At 37.4% G+C, this 19,758-nt stretch overlaps 1 protein-coding gene across 2 annotated transcripts in view; it reads right to left on the minus strand.

The window, feature by feature from the left end:
* Positions 1-19,758, minus strand: part of KCNMB2 (potassium calcium-activated channel subfamily M regulatory beta subunit 2) — a 238,931-nt gene that overhangs the window by 26,852 nt on the left and 192,321 nt on the right. For both annotated transcript variants that reach the window (XM_012737031.2, XM_012737030.3), the window contains exon 2: positions 1,283-1,405. In XM_012737031.2, the coding sequence (XP_012592485.1) occupies positions 1,283-1,338 (56 nt within the window). In that variant the 5' untranslated portion in view covers positions 1,339-1,405. The remainder of the gene's footprint in view (positions 1-1,282; positions 1,406-19,758) is intronic.

Genomic DNA, 19,758 nt, shown 5'->3' on the forward strand with positions numbered 1-19,758 from the left:
GAATATCAAGTAAATTACTTGAATTTACTTGAATCATTCTTTTCCATAATTAAGGTAATATAACATGTTACAAAGCATTCGAAAAATAGAGAAGTGAAAACTGTGCTTCTCCTCCCAGATTTTAGCCTATGTATCTTTTTTGTGTGGCTGCAATCATAGTTTGTATGTAATTTTTCAATTTGCTTTTTTCAGTTACTATTATGTCAAAACATTTTAGAGTGCTGAGTGATATATTACATCCAATGATTTATTTAACAGATTTTCTATTGTGAATATTCAAGTTGCTTCTAAATTTTTGCAGTAATATATAATTATTGTGAAGAACAACTTTGCTTTTGGAATTTTTCAAAGGATTTTTATCTGCAAGACAATTCAGGTTTTAAAAGAAAAGCTAAAAGTACCAGTTCTCAAAATATTATTCAAGTAAACCTCCTTCAAGTCCTTCTCATTATACCCAGTACCATTTATCAATCCTGATTTCTATCAGATTCTGCCTGATGTGCAACTTGCTTAGGTTGCAATATGCTGTTAAAAGCAGTTATATTTACAATTTAGCTTCACCTAACCCAAATAATAGTACAAGGTCAATGAGAAAGAGAGAGACTATTTAAAAATGGCTAGAGAGTTTTATGGATACATTTACTCCCTAAGCCCAAGTGAGAGGACTGGATTGAGCTGCATAATTGTCATTTTATCTTTCATTAACACTACTTTTGCTTTTGATCTTTCTTCTTATTCCCTCATTTCTCTCCTCCCCGCAGGCTATTCTTCCAAGGATTTTGAGGGCTCAATGGATTTGTTGACCCTCTTTTCGTCCTCTTATTGTTTCTGTTTTTCTTCCCTGACACACATCCAGTGCCCAGAAATGTAATTTTCATCACTTTGGTCAGTACTTGTTGAGCATCTACTGTGCGCCAGGCACAGTGTTAGGTGCTGAAAAGCCAGCAAGTGCTTCAAATAAAACAGTTTGGGTAAAGAGCATGATGGGGGTGGAGGCTCTGACTGGATATCTGAAGGCAGAGCTGGAGTTAGCTAAGAGAAGAGCATGTACAAAAGGCAGTTCTGACAGGGGACAGCCTTTGCAAAACCGTGTGGGGAGTAAGCATGTAAAATGCAAGGAGGAGGAAAACCAAAGCATCTGAGACGCTTCTCCTTTAGTGTGGAGTCCATCCCCACATTGAAAAGCATGACGCTCAGGTGCGTAATGCTTTCCTCTTGCCATCCTCTCTGGAGTGCCATGCTAAATGCTTCTGAAAAGTGCCCAGAGTCCCAGTTCACTTACCTTTTCTCATCGTGTCTGTAAGATGAAGAGGTCCGGCCACTGGTCCATATAAACATCTTAGGGGATGTTGGTCCAGGGGCTCCTTTCCTTACAGTGGAAGTCCTGGAGGAATGGCGAAAAGACCTAGAAGAAGTACACACTGGAGTTAAATCCATTACTTGAAGTTTTGGGAATTCCATATTCACGGCAACCAATAGCTCTCACTGGATTGACAGTAGGTTTTGATGCCTTGGAGGCAGTGCGTCTCCATCCTGGATGCACATTAAAAATGACCAGGAATCTTTTAAAAACCACTGAAGCCTGGTCCGCCCCTCAGCAATTTGCGTTCAATTTTTTAAAGCTCCCTAGTTGTTTCTAATGCACTGCCGGGGTTGAGAGCCACTGCCTTAGGAAGGCGCAGTTTTCTAATTGATATTTAAATCATTTTCCCTGTAATGTGTTTTTCAAAATACAACTTTGATATGGGTCATACTCTGCAGTATGCTACATTTTTCCAAAATTTGGTTCAGATATGGATACTAAACTTCTGCTCCTTTCCTTTTCAAACTGTTTTTTTTTTTTTAAATGCTGACAGATGTGACATGTTGATGATGAAACATCACTTTTTAAATGTGTTCTACTTTTGCTGGTGTTGTGGGTTCTGCCCTTAGCAGTTGAGTCTCTGCCTAAGAAAAGTATAGCAGCAGTGGCAGCAGATACTCACTGGCTGCTAGAGACCAGGTTTATAGGATCCATAGTCAAGATATTTCAGGAATGTTGTGTTCTTGTGGTTATGACTTGGCTTTGGGAGACGTTCTTCCATTTCCAAACTCAGCATTAAAAACAGTTAGCTTTTGTTATATTTTCTATACAATAATAATTTTCTAAGGAGTTAGAAACATGACATATAGAAATCTGAAGCACACATAAAAGCTAAAATGATATTAACACATTAGAACGAAGAAAGGAAGAAAGGTGATTTCTTCATGGATACACAATCAGTAGAGGCTTTTATTTTGGTTAAGCACAATATTAATGATAAGTATGAGACTAGAAATAATATTAGCCACTATATACCATATTATCTACTATATGCCAGGCATTCTGCATATATTATCTATGCATATAGAATGTATATATATATATATATATATATTTTATTCTTATAGCATGAAAAACCCACAAGGTGAATAGTGATACTATTTCCAGATTATAAATGATGCTTTCAGAAGAGTGAGATATTTGCTTACATTTAGAAAAGGTGAAGCTATGCTTCAAACTGTCTGCTTGCTTCTGATTCTTTTTCTTCATTAAAAATTTTTAAAATTTAATTAATTTATTTTATTATTTTTAGAGATGAGTTCTTACTATGTTGCCCAGGCCAGAGTGTAGTGACTATTCACAGGCGTCATTTTAGTGCACAGTAGCCTCAAACTCCTGCCTTCAAGTGATCTTCCACCTTGGCCTCCATGTAGCTGGGACTACAGGTGCATGCCAATGTGCCTAGCTTGCTTCCCACTCTTGTTTTCTCTAGAGAAGACACATTATGGTCTAGCCCAGTGCTTCTTCAACTGTAAAATGCATACAGATTACCAAGGATTTGTTACAATACAGATTCTGATTCACTGGGTCTGGGGTGGGGCCCATGATCCTGCCTTTCTGATGAGCTCTTAGGTGATGTCTATATTGCTGGTCTACAGACAGCAGTGCGTAGCAAGGACTCAGCGCAGGTACTCAAAGTAAGTAGTTGGTTATAGCCCCAATTTTGTCACTAACAAGCTGTGTGACCTTGAGAAAGTAACTTAACCTCTCTTGGGCTTAATCTGTACTATGGAGAGTTCAAAATTGATAACCTCTAAGATCTCTCTCAGCTCCACTATTTTATGATTCAATAAATTGAAGAATGAATGTAAGCATATACTATACTAAGTCATTGTATACTGACTTTCTGGGAATAGGTCTGGGAATAGATATTCTATAACACTTGGGTCAGTATCAGAGATACAAAGAACGGAGGCTGTAGGAGGTAGTAGGGGTTTGGCTTAGTAACCAGTATGGATGAAAGAAGTCATACATCTATACTTGGTCTCCTAGGATAAAGGCAGGAATGAGAGGATCCACCTGAAAGGATGCCCTAGATAGTTTTAGAGAGATTTAGGAACTGAATCTACTAGCTCTTTAAATGAATTGGATCTGGGATAAAGTTATTTATGTTCTGTTTTGAACATCTTTAAAACATCAGGTAGAATAGAATTAAATCCATTATTAAAACCAGTTATCCTTCAGGAGATAAGAATGATTTTAATCTAAATTGAATGAATTACTTTATAAGAATGAGGATTGGTTTAAACTTTTGGGAAGTTATTTTCACATGGACTCTGGTAGAATCCTCTGATGGCTTTAGCGATTTCTTCAAAGGGTTTATGGTATGGGATAGCTGAAGAAAAGTGGCACAATTTGAGTCTAGGTAAACCAATAAATTACTGAGTGTTATCCTGTCACTGGCTGTTAGCCAGCATTTAATAAACACACCATATAAATTATAAATGCTTTGAAATTACTCAAAGTGAAGAGGCTGCAGTGATTTCAATAAATTTAGAATACTTGTCAGACTATGTGTCATTATTCTAGCATTCCATCTTTGCTCTGTTGTTTACAGATGATACTGAAAGAGGGAGATGAAAGTTACATTTATTCTAGTGAACTGTCTAAATCTTGCTGGAAAGGACTTAATGACTCCTTGAGTTATTCCAATAAGTGGATTTGGAGCTTCTCTACTCCAATTTTCTTTCATAAACTGTTATTTAAAACCTGCTAAGTTTGTTTTTAATTAAAATGAAAAGGAGTAGCTGCTTAATGACAATAGTATAAAGGTTTTGTGGAGGTTGAAAAAAATTCAAAGCTTCAAACAAACACCTAGAATTCAAAATATTTTAATGGAAGCTGGTTTGGAGGTTCTCTTCTAGCTCAAAGACAGCCCCCCCCTAAACTCCTTAAGTAATTGACTCAGCTTTGCTCATTTTATAAGGCAAGGAGATTTCATTTGAATTGTGATTAGGAAGAGACACAGAGACAAAAAAAATACTTTATAAAATTTTGTAATTTGTAATTCTAACATGAAACAGAGATCTTTGTTGCAGTAGCAGCTGCACAGGGCTGTGGGCAAAGGGGAGAAAACCTGGATCTAATTCCATCATTGAATGATGTAGGAACTGGGGAGAACCTGGCAGAGCCATTGTATATGACTGCAGATGAGTACAGTCTGAAAACCAAAAGCCCCAAAAGATGTCAGTAACTTCAGCCTTGAATGAAAGCAGGGAGTCAGTAAGAATGTGACAATTTCTTGTCTCAGGAATTTATAAACTGCCCCTTTCCATGTCTTAAGCACACGCCTTGATAATTTCTGCCTCCCTGACTTGGTTCTAGCCATTCTTTCTCCTTCCCTCCATGCCTAGTGAATGAGTTATCCTGTTTCAAAGCTACCTGGGATGTTCCCTCTTGTGTGAAGCCTTCTCAGACCCACCTGAGCAGCTTCCTCACCTCTGCTTTCAGTTCTTGGTACTTAGCTCTGTTAAGACAAAGCACAATTTATGCTGCTTGTATGAAAATCTGCCTCCCTGCTAGGTCGCAAGCATCTCTAGGGTGGAACTGTGTCTTAGGCACCCTAATGGCACAGTGCAGAACACAGAGTAATGCACCGGCTGTGTTTGCTGCCTTAAGCATCTCAGTATGCACTGGGAAATGTGGCCACTGGTATGACTTGGCCTCATGTGCTGTGGCTCGTGTCATAGCTGGTTGCCACTGACTCTTCCTTAGCATCTTCCCACTTTGCTTCTTCCCACTCCCCACTCCTTCTCCGTCCTTCTCCTGACTGTCCTACTCCCTCTGTGCCTTTCATTGACTTGGGCAGAAACTTTCTATTGCTGAGTTATCATGCAGTAAGGTTTTCCTTAGACAGGGCAGCATGGCCCAATGTGAAGAAGCTGAGCAAAAGCACGAGCTGGGGCTCCTTGATGCCACCTGGCATCACCACCGACCAACTGTGAGACTTTGGACAAGTCAACTTAACATCTCTGAGTTTTAGTTTCCTCAACTATAAAAATGGGAATAACAACACTTGCCTTTCTGGGCTGCTTAGAAGATTAAATGAGACAATAGATGCAAAAGTACCTAAAGTAAATCATGGCACATAACAGGCACACACTAAACAGTAGTTTACCTCCCCACCTCCATTATTAAATCTAAAAGAAAATGGATTGGATTTTCTCTTTCTGCAAAAAAAAAAAAAAAGAAAAAAAATGCTGTTAAGTTGCTTTGTACTTCTACATTGAGACCATTGATAATTTTTAACGGGTCGGTGGTTCTCCATAGATGAAAAGCAGTTTTCTGAGATGATAAAATCTGAAGTACCTCACGATTGGCATTACATTCTGATACACATTATGAGCAAGGAAAACATAAAGACAGTGCCTGTGAATGCTGGCCATACATTAGAATCATCTAGGGGAATTTTTAAAAATTAATGGTGCCTGGGTCTCACCCCTGACCCATGAGAACCTCTGGGGCCAAGTCCCGGTGTCAAAATATATTTTTAAACACTGTTCAGGTAATTCTGATGTGCAGCTAAGGTGAGGAACACGGCTACAGCCTCTCGGGTTCTGATTGCATTTAAGTTGAATTCTTTGTGGATACTCTCCCTGTCTCTAGAAGATTCAGCTGGAGAGTGGTGGTTTTACAAGTGCCACTCTGTGCAGTGGCTTCTCTCTTCCTACTAACCCTAAGGCCTCAAGGTGACAGCTGCAAGGATGAGTGAGACACGGAGCAGGGAAAGAGCAAAGTGGATGCAGTTTCTTCACGTCAGTGGCCTTGGGCTACACATATGGGGTACTCTTAATGCACTCTGCTTTATTAAATGAGCAAGCAGGAGCCAACAGAACTATTTAACACATAATTACATGCCTAATCTTGCATAAAATTGTAACACTAATGGCATCATCCTGGCAACTCAAAAGGTCACTCTAAGCACAGAAATTTAGGGTTGCTTCTAATGTGTGAGACTTTATCTTTGCAGACGGCAAATTATATGTTCTTCACAGGAATTGAATTGTTTTGGCTTCAGGGTGTTTGGGGGAGAAGCCTAATGTATGGTGATAATTTTAGACCTAGTGATTTAATTTAGAAAACATTGGGACTTCCTATTAAGAGCAGTTTTAAATGTTGTTGGTATGTTTTCCTCCAAAATCAGCTATATACTTTATTTTGTTTTAGTTCATTCATTTGTACATTCATTTGCCAAACATTTATTAGGTGCCTTCTATATGTCAGGCACTGTACTGGGTGCTGCAGGCACCAAGACATTCAGACCTGCTTCTGAGGACTGCACAGTCCGTGGAGGAGTCAGAATAACAAGTCAACATTTGTGCCCTACTGGACCCACTCTTTCTAAGGTTGCTGTGACTCCCCAGTGAATATAGTTTCTGTCTTCATATCTTATTTAGTTACTGTCTTCATATCTTATTTACACTCTCAGCTTGTTGAATTTGCTATTGTTGATCATTTCTTTCTTCTAAAAAGGAAAATGTTGTAAATACTTTGCAACCTTGATTTAGAGGACAATGCTCTCTCCATGCTCCTTGCTCTCTAGCTGTTCCTTCCATTTCTTTTGTGGGTTCTTATTTTTTCACCCTCCCCTAAATGTCAATATCATTTGGGGGACTAGCAAATACTACTAAAGAGTCTTGATGATTCTTCATAACAGGAATGAAAAAGACCTTTCTTTACCAATTTGGAACATTAAGTGAATAGCCTTGTTTGCTGCCAGTTGTAGAGGAAAAGAAGTGTATTGCAGAACACTATTGTCCCTTTGAGAAGAATCAAATAAGAGAGAGTGGATTCTCTGACTTCTTATTGCAGGCTGCTTTTTAATATCTCAGACAACCTCGTATGGCATCCTCTGGCTGGAAATGGTGTGGTGGTCCCTTGTGGCCTCTGTCTAGTGTAAGGTAGAACAACTGTTGTTCATGTAATCATGTGTTTGACTTCTGTTTCAGGAGGACAGTAGGTCAAGTTAAATAAGGTACGTGTCCTTTAGCCTGCTAGTGACTTGACTCATTGAGCTCAACACTGATGGTTATTTAGAGGCTACGGATTTTTAATCTTCACCGTCACTGAGTAATTGCATAATTGCAGACAAAACACTTTCTCTTCCTCCACTTTCACCATCTGTGAAAATATGACTGTGGAACTCTATTTTTTTAGTCAATTCAGCATTAATTTTTTCACTGAACAAATATTTATTGAAGATGTAAGTGGGTGGCAGGCATGAAGTTGGGTGCTAGGTACATATTGATGAACACTGAGGACAATGTTCCTTCTCTTATAGAACTTAAAGTCTAGAGGAAGAGACAGACTGGCCAGACAAATGTGGATGGGTGTCTGTAATATAAGAATGTTATGCATATTCATCAATAATAAAATAAGTTCTGCATTACATCACATCCACAGTCATAGCAGGATCAGAAATGACCATCTCAGGATTTAGTTGAAAGAGCTTTTAAGTTAATTTCAGGTAGAAATCTCAGCTCCATGATATAGTAATTATGTACCCTAAATACTTTGTTAAATTCCCTTGAGCCTCATTTCCCTCATCAAGAAAACTGAAGTAATAGCAGATATCACATAAAATTGCCATGTGAATTATTTGAAATAACATATGGTATTAAGTAGAATCTCAATGAATGTCAGTTTTTTTGCATTTGGAGGGAATGGTTGAATTATTTTCCTCCAGATCAGCTGTGCTTATACATCAAGCTCTTCTGTTAGATTTACTTTTCAAAAAATCCAAAAAGTTCTATGCAGAAATGGAAAACACATTTTTACATGGTCATAATTATTATGCTATTTGATAACTCATTTCTTAGTGAGCTTTTCAAGTGGATAATTACAACTAGTGTACAGTTTGATTCCTTTCATGCTACATATTTAAAACCAGTTTAATTGTTAAACATTCCCTCTATTGGGCATCACACATACAAAATGGTGTGAGAAAAGCTGCTCAGAACTCCCGGGTGCCTCCTAGATTGATAGAGATGACAGATTTATGCTGAAACCATGCATTCCTTCTTGGTAAATGTTGTTCAACCCTTGCTTCTATCTCAGTTGAGAATCAAGGGAGTCAAACTATAGTACGACCCCTTTATGGAGAAGATCTATAAATGACAATATAGGCATAAAGATATGAGGTACTTCTGTAGACCTATATAAATAAAACATTTGCATGCATTATTTCATTTAATTCTGAATAACCCTTATGAGAGCTGTCTCTATTTACCAGAAGAGGAATCTAATATTCAGAAAAGTAGGTAAATTTTCTCAGGTCACATAGCTATGAAGTGGTGAAGATAGAATTTCGATCCAAGCCTGTCCAACTTCAAAACCAACACTCTCTCAACTCTTGCTAGGCAAGCTGAATATCAAAATCCACATCAAAGAATAATGATTGTTGAATGATGGCGGCAACATTCAGCTTATTTCTTCCTTGAGTACTGCATTCTTCATCACATCAAAGAGAGAGAAGGAAATGAAGGATGGGCAAAGAGGTGGCAGGAGTGAGAAAAAGGCAGGAAAGTAAAGCACTGAGGTAAGAATGTGGACTGGGGGAACCAAACCCAGGTTTTTGGTTTTTACTCTCTGTGTGGCCTCGGGAAAATTTGTAATACTTTTCTACCTCTGTCTTCTATTATGTAAAATGAGGATGATGATGATAATAATAATAATAGTATACAACTCATAAAATTCTTGTGAAAATTGAGTTAATTTATGTGATGTACTTTGTGATGTTACAATGTAATAATGTTATACTATATGTGTACATATGCAATAATACATAGTATATGTAACATGAATAAATGTGAACTAACATATATTTATGTTAATATATGAATGCATATGATATTGTATATGAATTGAGGTGTGAAAAATGCCTGCAACATGGGAATTGTTAAGTATACACTATTATAATTTAAGAGTGGGTTAAACAGACATTATATTTGGGAGATAAAAATCTATGTAAAGATTCGCATAGTTAAATATATTCCATAGACATTCATAAATGAAATCTCTAATTTTTCATGGAGAGAGGAATGAAGAAAAGAGTTAGCATGGAAGTGCATTAGCTCTGCTATTAAGACATCTATAATTAGGGCCCTTTTGCCTCCTGGCCTCCTATTTCTCATAGTAACATGAAGAAATTGAAAGAGATGAGTCTAAGGTTCTTTTCATTCACAAAATTTTGTTTTGTTCTGCCTTGGAAAATTGCAATCAAGTCTGTTCCTGCAATGTATTTGACTTCTAACCTGTCTTTAGTTGAATATAACTTCTATTTTATATTTTGTTGATTTTTTAAATGATGTGTTTGGGAGCTAATGATCTGATTGTGGAAGTTTTAGGTGTTATGGTAAGGTAAACATTTTAGGAGCAAAAAAATAGGGTTCACAGGTCTTCTTCTATCTAATCACAGCAATCATTGGGTAAACCATAATTAAATTTGTCCACAACTTCTTCCGGTAGTCTCTCTGAACTGACTACTGATAATATGTGTAAAATTCTATTTCTGGAGGAAACCAGCATTTTGAACTCAGTGTTCTCAGCCTCACACTGAGTCATCCAGCCCTTTCTTTTTGCCAACAGGACGAAGATTCATTTGATTTATCCATGTCTTTTATTGCCAAGTGCAATAGCGATAAGAAACCATGAGCTCTAGAGGTGAACACAACTATGTTTCAGCTTCGTGTCCACCCCTTTGTCCTCGGTATTACGTTGGATACAAGCTAATTAACTTCTCTGAGTCTCAATACTCTTATCTATAAAATGAAAATATTAATGCAACCTTTGAAATTTGTTGTAAGGATTAATTAAAATAATAGGCCTGACATTGGCAGCTATTTATATATATATATATAGCTATTTATTTATATGAATATGCTTATTTAAATATGTTATACATAACAAGTTTAATTGTTTATATATCCTAATAGACCTAACATGCCAAATTAAGGCCATTTACTGACTGAAGGGATTTGAGACAGAAGTCAGAGAAATCAATGTAGCATTTTGATGCTGGAAGATAAGTCAGAGATATTTTGGGCCAGATGCCCAGATTAGGTATTTTTTGGTTTTCTTGGATACTGTTTTTTAAGGCCACAGATAAAAAGGAATTAGAAGCAAATGGTCCAATTGTGAAAACAGCCTTTTACAATGTAACAGGTACTAAACAGGCAAAGGAAAATATATTTTAAATTTTAAATCCTACTTTGTTTCACTGGAAGGCTGTACTTAAAGATATCAGGAAAAAACAGTTAATAGAAATAAAAATAATTCTTTTTTGTTGGTTACAGGTCAAAGGAAAACCTATTCAAACTGCTTGGATTCTATGGTGAAAGATTATTGAGAAATACTAAATGAGATATTAATTTAGTCCTTTTAAAAAAAACTGTTTTCACAATTGTCTGGAAAATGTTTGATGTGGTGATGACTCAGTTGCTGAGGAAGCCCTATAAATAATCCAAATACTTTGGAATCGTTTTCTTAAAGAGCTTACATCTCTTACTTTGTAGTATATGTTCTCAGGTTCTAAATTAGTGACTTAGAACTCAAGGGTCAAGGAGAAACCATCTAAGAAGATGAGTGACTGACAGAATTTGGGAACCTGAATTTTTCAATCCACACATATAACCCTAAAAGGGCTCCCAATTTACAAAGAGGCAGTATGGATAAAGAAGGCAAATGAAATTGCTTTTACCTCTCACTTCCATTCCTTCTTTGCTATGTGGTATGGGGTGAGTTAATTAACCTCTCCTAATGAATCTCAATTTCCTTATCTGTAAAAATGAAGGTTGTAATATGTTCCTCCAACAATTGTTTTGCTACTAAGCAAGAAGACATGTTAGGTGTCTGGAACATGATAGGTATGAATAAATGACAATTCTTTTCCCCAAAGGAACTGGCTTGGTTACCTTGTCCAACATCTGCTATCAAGACCCAGAACTACCTCTTTTCCTATAGGAGAAAGAAGCCAGTACATATAGCTGTTTTCTTGAGAAAATGGACATCAATCCATTAAGAAACAATTATGAAAAGTGGCTTCATGTTAGAAGGCATTAGGTGCACAGGCTCCATGAAAGGAGTGATTTACTTCAAACCTGGAGGTGTCTGTTACCCCTTCCTGTTCCTAAGCCTCATCCAAACAGTCACCAAACTCTTGTATATAATATCTTCTTAATATTAATATCCCTAGAGAAGCACTGTTCAGTAGAAGTACAATGTAAGCCACATATGTAATTTAAAATTTTCTAGTAGTCACATTAAAAAGAATAAAAAGAAACAGGAGAGATTAGTTCAAATAATATTTTATTTAACCTAATATGCCCCAAATATTATCATTTGAACATATAATAAAAATAAAAAATATTGATATAATTTACATTATTTTTTACTAAGGCTTTGAAATTCAGTGCATATTTTATACTTATAGCACATTGCAATGCAGACTGACCACATTTGGAGTGCTTAATAGCCACAGGTGGCTAGTGGCTACTATTTTGAACCATTTTATTAACAGAATTTGCCCTCTGTCACCATATCATTTTTAGCAACAATAATAAAATATCAAATATAATTGCTATTTTCACTTATTTAGTACTTGCTGTGTAATGGGCCCCATGTTTTATATGTATTACTTTGATGACCCTATCAGGTTTGTCTTAGTACTATCCCATTTTATACATGAGGATGCTGACGCTTAGAGAGGTTAAGTAATTTTCAAAAGGTCATGCACTTTTTAAGAGGTAAATCTGGGATTCAAACCCAAGTCAGTTCAACTCTAATGTCAATTATGGTGCTTCTCCTGAATTACTTGAATAGCTTCCTAACTAGTTGGCTTGCATTGCAGCAAGATATTTTCATTTGGCTGTGTCAAAATAGCCACTTCAAATGGTTATACCTTTATTTTATTATTTCTACCAAAATAATAGAAGTCACTTATGTCACAGACATCCCTGACCTTCAGGCCTCTTTGGGCCTCAGTCTCTCTGTTATCCTAATCATGAGACTCTTCCAATCCCTCATTGCATCCTTGACTCTCAGTCTGGAGACCTAAGAGTGGGGTGAAGTGCAGGAACATAATGGGCATTCAGGGTGGGTTAAGATTGTTGGAAAAAATGTCAGCACTGTCCCTAAAAGGAATAAAGATTCCTTAGGGAAAAGTCTGGATTTAGATGTGGCAGGAAATATGGAAGATGAATCATACCAGACATTTATCAAAGAGTATTAGGATTGTTTCAGAAAGACTCAGGACCCATCTTGAAGAGGGGACAAAGATAGGACAATCTGAGTATCAATCAGGACTACAACTAAAATGGGTGGAAATACAGCAGATATATTTAGCCCATGATTTCGTAGTGTTATTCTTTTTTTTATTTCGGCATATTATGGGAGTACAGATTTTAAGGTTTCAATAAATGCCCTTTCCCCCCCTCCCCCCACAAGTCTGAGTTTCCAGCATGACCATCCCCCAGATGGTGCACATCTCACTCATTATGTATATATATATATACCCGCCCCCTCCCCCTCCCCCCTGCCCAATACCCTATCGTAGTGTTATTTTTTAAAGAACTAATTGGTCACAATTAGAAGACGCTAGGAAATCAATTTATCACATTGGAAACTGGTGAGTATAGGGAAAGAATCTATCATTTACCCTACATTTCTGATATTAACTAAAGCACTGGGAAACCAAATAGTAGGTTAAGTAAAGTTTCTCTTTACAGAAGGATTTAACCTAGTTAATAATAATGGAATATTAGAATTAAACTATCATCCTTTTGCAAGTTTTAATGAGCGAATGTAGTGAGCAAGACTTTGATCATGAGTGATTGCTATCATCAAAAAAGAGAAACAACCCAAAATATCAATTAAAAATTAGTCTTGCCAAAAACCCCAAAGCTGAATCTAATCAATCCCGTAGATCCAATTTATAGAAAGTAAAAAGAACAGAGGAACGTATTATAAAATACTATGGAGATCAACCAGCAAAATTGAGACTGTGAGAAACTCCGTAGGACAGATGACATTGGGTCTTTAACAAATAAATGACAAAGATAAAATAGAGACCATCTATACATTAAATGTTACTTAAAAGATGTATGGACTAATTATGATGTGTGAACTTTATGTGGATTCTGACTATAAAGACAAAAGTCATGTTTTTTATTTTTATCTATCCTAGTACAATTCTTTTAGGATTATTTATTTCTAAAGAATACATCCAGTTAGTTTACTTTTTAATTACATTCATTGACAGATTTCCATGATCTGTAGTAAACCCAGGAAAGATTTCACAGTGCCCTACTTCAAGGAGGGGGTTATAAATGTGAACTTTAGGAAGGCTTCCTGGAGGAGGTGGCAATCGATAGCCAAAGAAGATGAAGAATACTAGAAAGATTTATTGAAAAGGGCAATTGAATAGGCTCACTGACGTGAGCATTTTGTGTCGGGTTCGGTGGGAGATTGGAGCCTCTTAAAATGGAAGGTCCATCTTGTGCAGCTGGAATATGCCCAGCTGTGAAAAGACCAGACCTGGGTCTGGGAGGAGTTGGTACTTGGTGCAGTGGGATTCATCGCTGCACATTCCTTTTGCTCCTTAAGAATCAGTAAGAGATGAGGCTTCCTGTCCTTTCACATTGCACATACTTCTTTGCATTCCGCATCATGAAATTCCCAGATCCTAAAGGTCAGGCCACAGCACAGACTTTTAGTTATGCACCAGTTCTAATTCTGTGCCATTCATAGTCAATCACAGCATAATGTGTCTTGACACTCCACCTAAAAACTGATGGTTTAAATTACTAAATTATAACATCCCTCTTCTTGAGGTGGTGATGAGGAAGCATCTAGTGCCAGGTGCTAGGAATTTGAGGGTGCTAGAGCTACAGGGAGGAGCATCCTACCGGCTAGTCCAAAGCTTGTGGACAAACCTACCCCAGAGAGTGAAGTGCAGGCATAGACTCTTAATACTGAGGGTTGTATTTAGAGTCAAAGACTGGCCTTGGTATGCTTTCTGGAATGAAAGGTGATTCAGGACTGTAGAATGAAACACTTGCTTCCCTGATCCTCCAGATTTGAGACGTGGTTGGCTCTATGATTCGGGGAGTAAGCCGGGAACAAGTGAAAAGGGGGCTATAGCACAACTGAGGCTTAGAGGTAAACACAGTACACATTCCATCTTTATTAGTAAGCGTGTGTGTGTGTGTGTGTGTGTGTGTGTGTGTGGCCTAAAGGGTAAGAATCAGGCACAGTGAATGTGGCGTTAGGCTCGTATGGTTGACTCTCTGCTTTCCCTCTTACTGACCATGTGGCTTTGAGTTGGCTGTTAAGCTTGCCTTAGTCTGTTTCTTTATTTTTAAAATGAAATTATTATTGACACATAGTAAGAACTCAATAGAGGAAATCATAATGAATTTTCCCAAGGCTTCAGTTGTGTCAAGGTCAAAAGGTGATCCCATTTCTTTGTTTCTGAACTTTCTCACCTTATTTAAACTGATACAGAGGGTCAAATGAAAGCTCCTCTCAAACTCTTTTCTGCCAATGTTACTTTCAAAACATGTGAATGAATGAAAAGAAATACTGCAAGCCAATTGTAGAGGAGGAAAATGGTCATTGTGTATTTCAAGGAACTTCTGTAAGAAACAAAAGGGAATGCAGCTGCAATAGCCAGGGATAGCTTCCACTTGAGGCCATTTGGCTAGAATTGTCTATTATGAATCATGGGGACAGGGAAATTATTCAGATGATGTGGTATATCCCTAGATGTAGGATTTACTTCTTACTGGTTAAACAGGTTTATTGAGGAAAACTAGATAACAAGTCAACCTACATTGGTGCCATAAATCTTTATGCTTTATTGAGTTTACCAAAAATCATCAATTACTATACACCCCTATTTGCAGCTAAATGACATATTAAACTCTTTGTCATCTGAAACTCCTAAGACCCTTACAAGTCATTCTTCTTCCCTGTATATTTTGCTTCAATCTCTTTGGAATGCTTTAAACAAGGAGTTATTCAGCTGTTGATTAAACACTTCCCATGGGAGGGAACCCACTTTCTCCAAAGGCAACCCCTCCCATTGATAGACATTGGTAGTTGATGGAAAGTGTTTCCACAATTCGAGCTGGGATCTGTCTCCCTAGAGTTCCACTATTGCCCCTGTTTCTATATTCTGGATTGCTCTCCAGATGTTTTGGTGTAGCTGTAAGGTCTTGCCAACACTTCTCTACTGTCCTACTCCAACAGTTCTTCACATGGCATGTGTGATCTCAGTTTCTCTTCTTGTTTTGGACACCTCCTCAGGCCATGCTCCATACTTTCCTAAAGTATAACGGACATTACAGTACTAACATTTCTTATTTAATGGTGCTGTATATATTTTAATTAATGCTGCAACACCCTATAAGATAGATATTCTTATTATTCCTATCCTACAGATGAGGAAACTAAAACATAGGGTAGTTAAGTAACTTGCTCGAGGCTGGTAAGTAGAGGACCAGGATCTGAACCCCAGAAGCCTACATTAATAGTCTATCCTCTTGAACACTGTACAACTCTATTTCTCTGAATATAGTATTTCTAATGTCATCTGATTATTTCTAAGGATGGCAAAACTGTCACTTCCTTCTATTTATGTATCCTGAGGTCATAATAACATTCTGATTGGTATGTTTGACCATGATATATACAGGAATTTGAAAGCCAAGAATCAGATTCTAAAATTCCACACTTGCCTCGGGAAGACCATGCAGAGGTGTTAGGCTTTATCTTGAAGATGATGGAGTCCTATTAAGCATTATTTTTTTTAAATTTTAAACTTCATCACACATTTTTAAGCAAGGGATAAGCACAAGATCATATTTAAATATTTGAAATATTACTCTGAAGGTAGTGTTGAGGATAAATTAGAGTAGGATGAAACTATAAGCAGGGAACTGGATGACGATGAGAATAATCCAAGCAAGATCTGAAGCAGGTGGGGTGAAAAAAATGAAGAAATCTAGGCAGTGTTTAGAAGGTGAAAGGAAGGTCTATTGACTTAAACCAGTTTGGTGGATGGTGATCTTCCTACAGGTGTAGACAGCATGCTACAGTTTGGCTTTTGTTCTTGGGAGCTTCAGAGGATAAAGTCACTGAGCTGTCCTTGATGTCTTCCTGTGTCAAAACTCAAGCAAAATGACTCTAATTTTCTTTATCTCTCTGTCACTTGTAAATGAATTTGCATTGAGATAGGGAATAACATGTTTGACAAAAGCCATATTCATCATATCAAAATATTTCCCAAATAGCCTAGAAGGGTGGCCATTTGGTTTAAAATGGACATGTCTTGCACAATATATCCAATAATGGTAAGTGATTATCTCTCAAGAGAAAGAATTTTTCTATTTTAAGAATCTAATCTTTTTAGTGTGAAAATCTAGGAAATTTACATTCCAGTAAAATAATAGTTAAAAGTCTATTTTATCCAGAATATAAATGTTAGGTCATTCTTCCTCAACACTTTCTCTAAAAAAAGTTAATCTCTTTTTTTAAAAAAATATTTTAAAGTTTCTGTGGGCTTTTCATTTACTGATGCATTCATTTATAAAACATTTGTTATATAACACATAGTAGGTGTCAGATACCACACTAGATGTGAAGGATTAATTCTCTGCTTTCAAAGAGTATCAGGAATATGAGAAGTCTTAAAAGAAATTGAGTGCTTAAGCACAACCATGTACTTGGTGATTTGGCAATGAATATTAATTGGTAAGTTGTTGACAATTTTTAATAGCCTGCTTATTTTTGTGTGAATTATATATTAGCTCTTGCTCCAGAAAGTCAAAATGCTATGATATGTCTCTGAATCTTAGATTCATTTGTAGAATCAGACTATTAATAGCACATGGTATACAGAAAAGTGGGCCCGGTTCTGACAGCAGTGATACACCTCCATTTGTGTAAAGATGGTTCTAGGAGTACCAGTGGCCTCTGGAAGTTGAAATCTTTTGCTATTTTACAGAAGAGCTTCTGGTCAAAACTAAGGTCAAAAGGACAAAGAAATTACTGAGATGCTAGACAGAAGGATGACTCATTTTGCCTTTAGAATTGCATTAAGTTTTAAAATGATATTTTAACTGTTGGTGTAGTGTTGGGATATTGTCCCTATTGTCTGCTCATTTTGAATGACACCTTAAATTACAACTGGGGAGAGAAGGATGGTAAAGTTGTTCCAAGTTTGAATGGAGGAAAAGGAAGTTCCTGCATTTCCAGAAGCATTTCTTGGCAAGCCTATCACTTTTGTCTCCACTATAGTCCAGAACTGGGTCATCTGAGTGTGAGTTTTCCTCACTTTGGTTGCACAGGTCTGGCCTGGAATGTCCACACCTCTTGTGGAATAGAAATGAAAGTAGAGGACTCACGGTCCCCGTAATGGATCAGAGCTCAACTCTGTGTAACTTCTCACAAAGCCACTGTCTTAGAACATTTGATTCCTTAAACTCCAAGTGTTTCCTTATTCACTTGCTCCAGATTTAACAGATTCCTCAAGACTATGAGATGGAAAGGAAGTAATACATGGAGCAGGGACCTGGGGTACAGAAAGTACTATATAAATATGTTTTCTATCTTGCTCTTTCTGTTTTTTTTTTCATGCTCTATATCTTTTCAAGGCTCTGTCTGAATAGAGGTATAGTAATGAAAGCTAGGATTGTCACTGCTTTGATCTGAAAGTCCCCCCAATGTCACGTGTTGAAACTTACACACCAGTGAGATAGTATTAAGAGGTGGGCCTTTAGGAGGTTATTAAGTCATAAGGGTGGAGCCTCAGTGAATGGGATTCAGCCCTTTGTATAAGAGGTCTTTCACAGTCTTCAGCCCTTTTCTGCCCTTCTGCCTTCTGCCCTGGAGGATGCCACCATGAAATGATTTCATCAGTGGAGCAAGCCCTCACCAGGCACCAAGGCTGGAGCCTTGATCTTGGACTTCCCAGCCTCCAGAGCTGTGAGAAAATGCATTTCTGTTTTTTTTTTTTTTTTTATAAATTACCCAGACTGTGGTACTTTGTTATAATAGCACAGACTAAGACAGTAACTGAAGCAGAAAACCCTGTGCTGAAATAACTTTGAGTTAATATTTTTTAATAAAGACACACTGAACACTTGGTCTGTGGCCGAAATGAAGATGTAATGGCTTTCTGTCTATAAATGAAAACTGGTGAATGGACAACTCCTTACCTCATGCAGTTTGGCAATTATTTCAATAAGAGACTATATGAGGTGTCATAAACCTTTGGGAGAATGTCTCTGCTGAATTTCTAGAGTCTCCAAAAGGAACATTGATCTGGCGTATGGGTTAGTGGTAGAGGGGGGAGGACAAGGTGAACATGCATATATGGTAATTTCCAAGGCATGCACATTCTCCTCATTGCTTTCCAGTAATGATCCTGTTTTGAAAGTTAAAGTGTTCCATTCTGTTAAAAACACATTTGACTGAACAAAGAGGGTAAAGCCTGTTTGATTATTTTGGACCCAGACTCAAAAAGGGGGAGGAAAAAGCAAGCTTGAGATTACTGAGAACTTACTGCTATAAAGAAATAATCTTCCATGCAAATACATAAAGGTCATATTGATTGGTAAGAAGGCAGTAAAGGAGGAGTAAATTGCAAGAGAAGAATGAATGAGAAATAAAATGTGTATAGTATGTATTAAGATCAGATATCAGGACTCTGTAAGCCTTGAACAAAGGGAGGACTACAGGACTTTCCTCCTTGTTCCTATTTCTAATTCAGAAAAGAGCAGCCATGACTGGTGCTCTGGAAGCAGTCTGCCTGGACCCCGAGACTCCCAGGCCCATGCCAGCTGCCCTCTTCCCAAGCGCAGAATACATAAGGGGGTTCCACAGCAAAAAGTAATAGAGGCCTTCTCTTTCTGGTACGGTCAACAGAGCTCAGAGCTTTGAAGCCTTTGAAGTGACAGTGGCAATTGGCATGTATATTGTGGGCTTTGTGTTCCAAAGAAACCATGAGGGAGTTCAGGTGGAGGTAATTCCCTGGTTTGGTACAAGACACAGTAACTAAGGACTAAACCAAGCTAAGAAGAAAAGTGACTGCCATCAGGCAGACAAGACACCTACCTACTCCTATGTGGTCTAATTCTTTAAAACTTAAATAAGTCGTTTTTAGCAAGTATTTATTGAGCACCTATTATATGTAAGGCACTGTTATCTGCATTAAGAAATTAGCAGACTATAAAATAGATCCTCATAATGCTAAGTTAAACACAATGAAATTGTAGACATTTGACCATTTTTTACCTACATGAAAGGGAGTTTCATATGGTTCAACCAATACATTCAAGTAGGGAAAAGGAAATAACGATAACTAAGTAGGACTGTACATATGTCATGTTGGCTGG

The sequence above is a fragment of the Microcebus murinus genome, chromosome 1, assembly GCF_040939455.1.
Source record: "Microcebus murinus isolate Inina chromosome 1, M.murinus_Inina_mat1.0, whole genome shotgun sequence".
Classification (NCBI taxonomy): Eukaryota; Metazoa; Chordata; class Mammalia; order Primates; family Cheirogaleidae; genus Microcebus; species Microcebus murinus.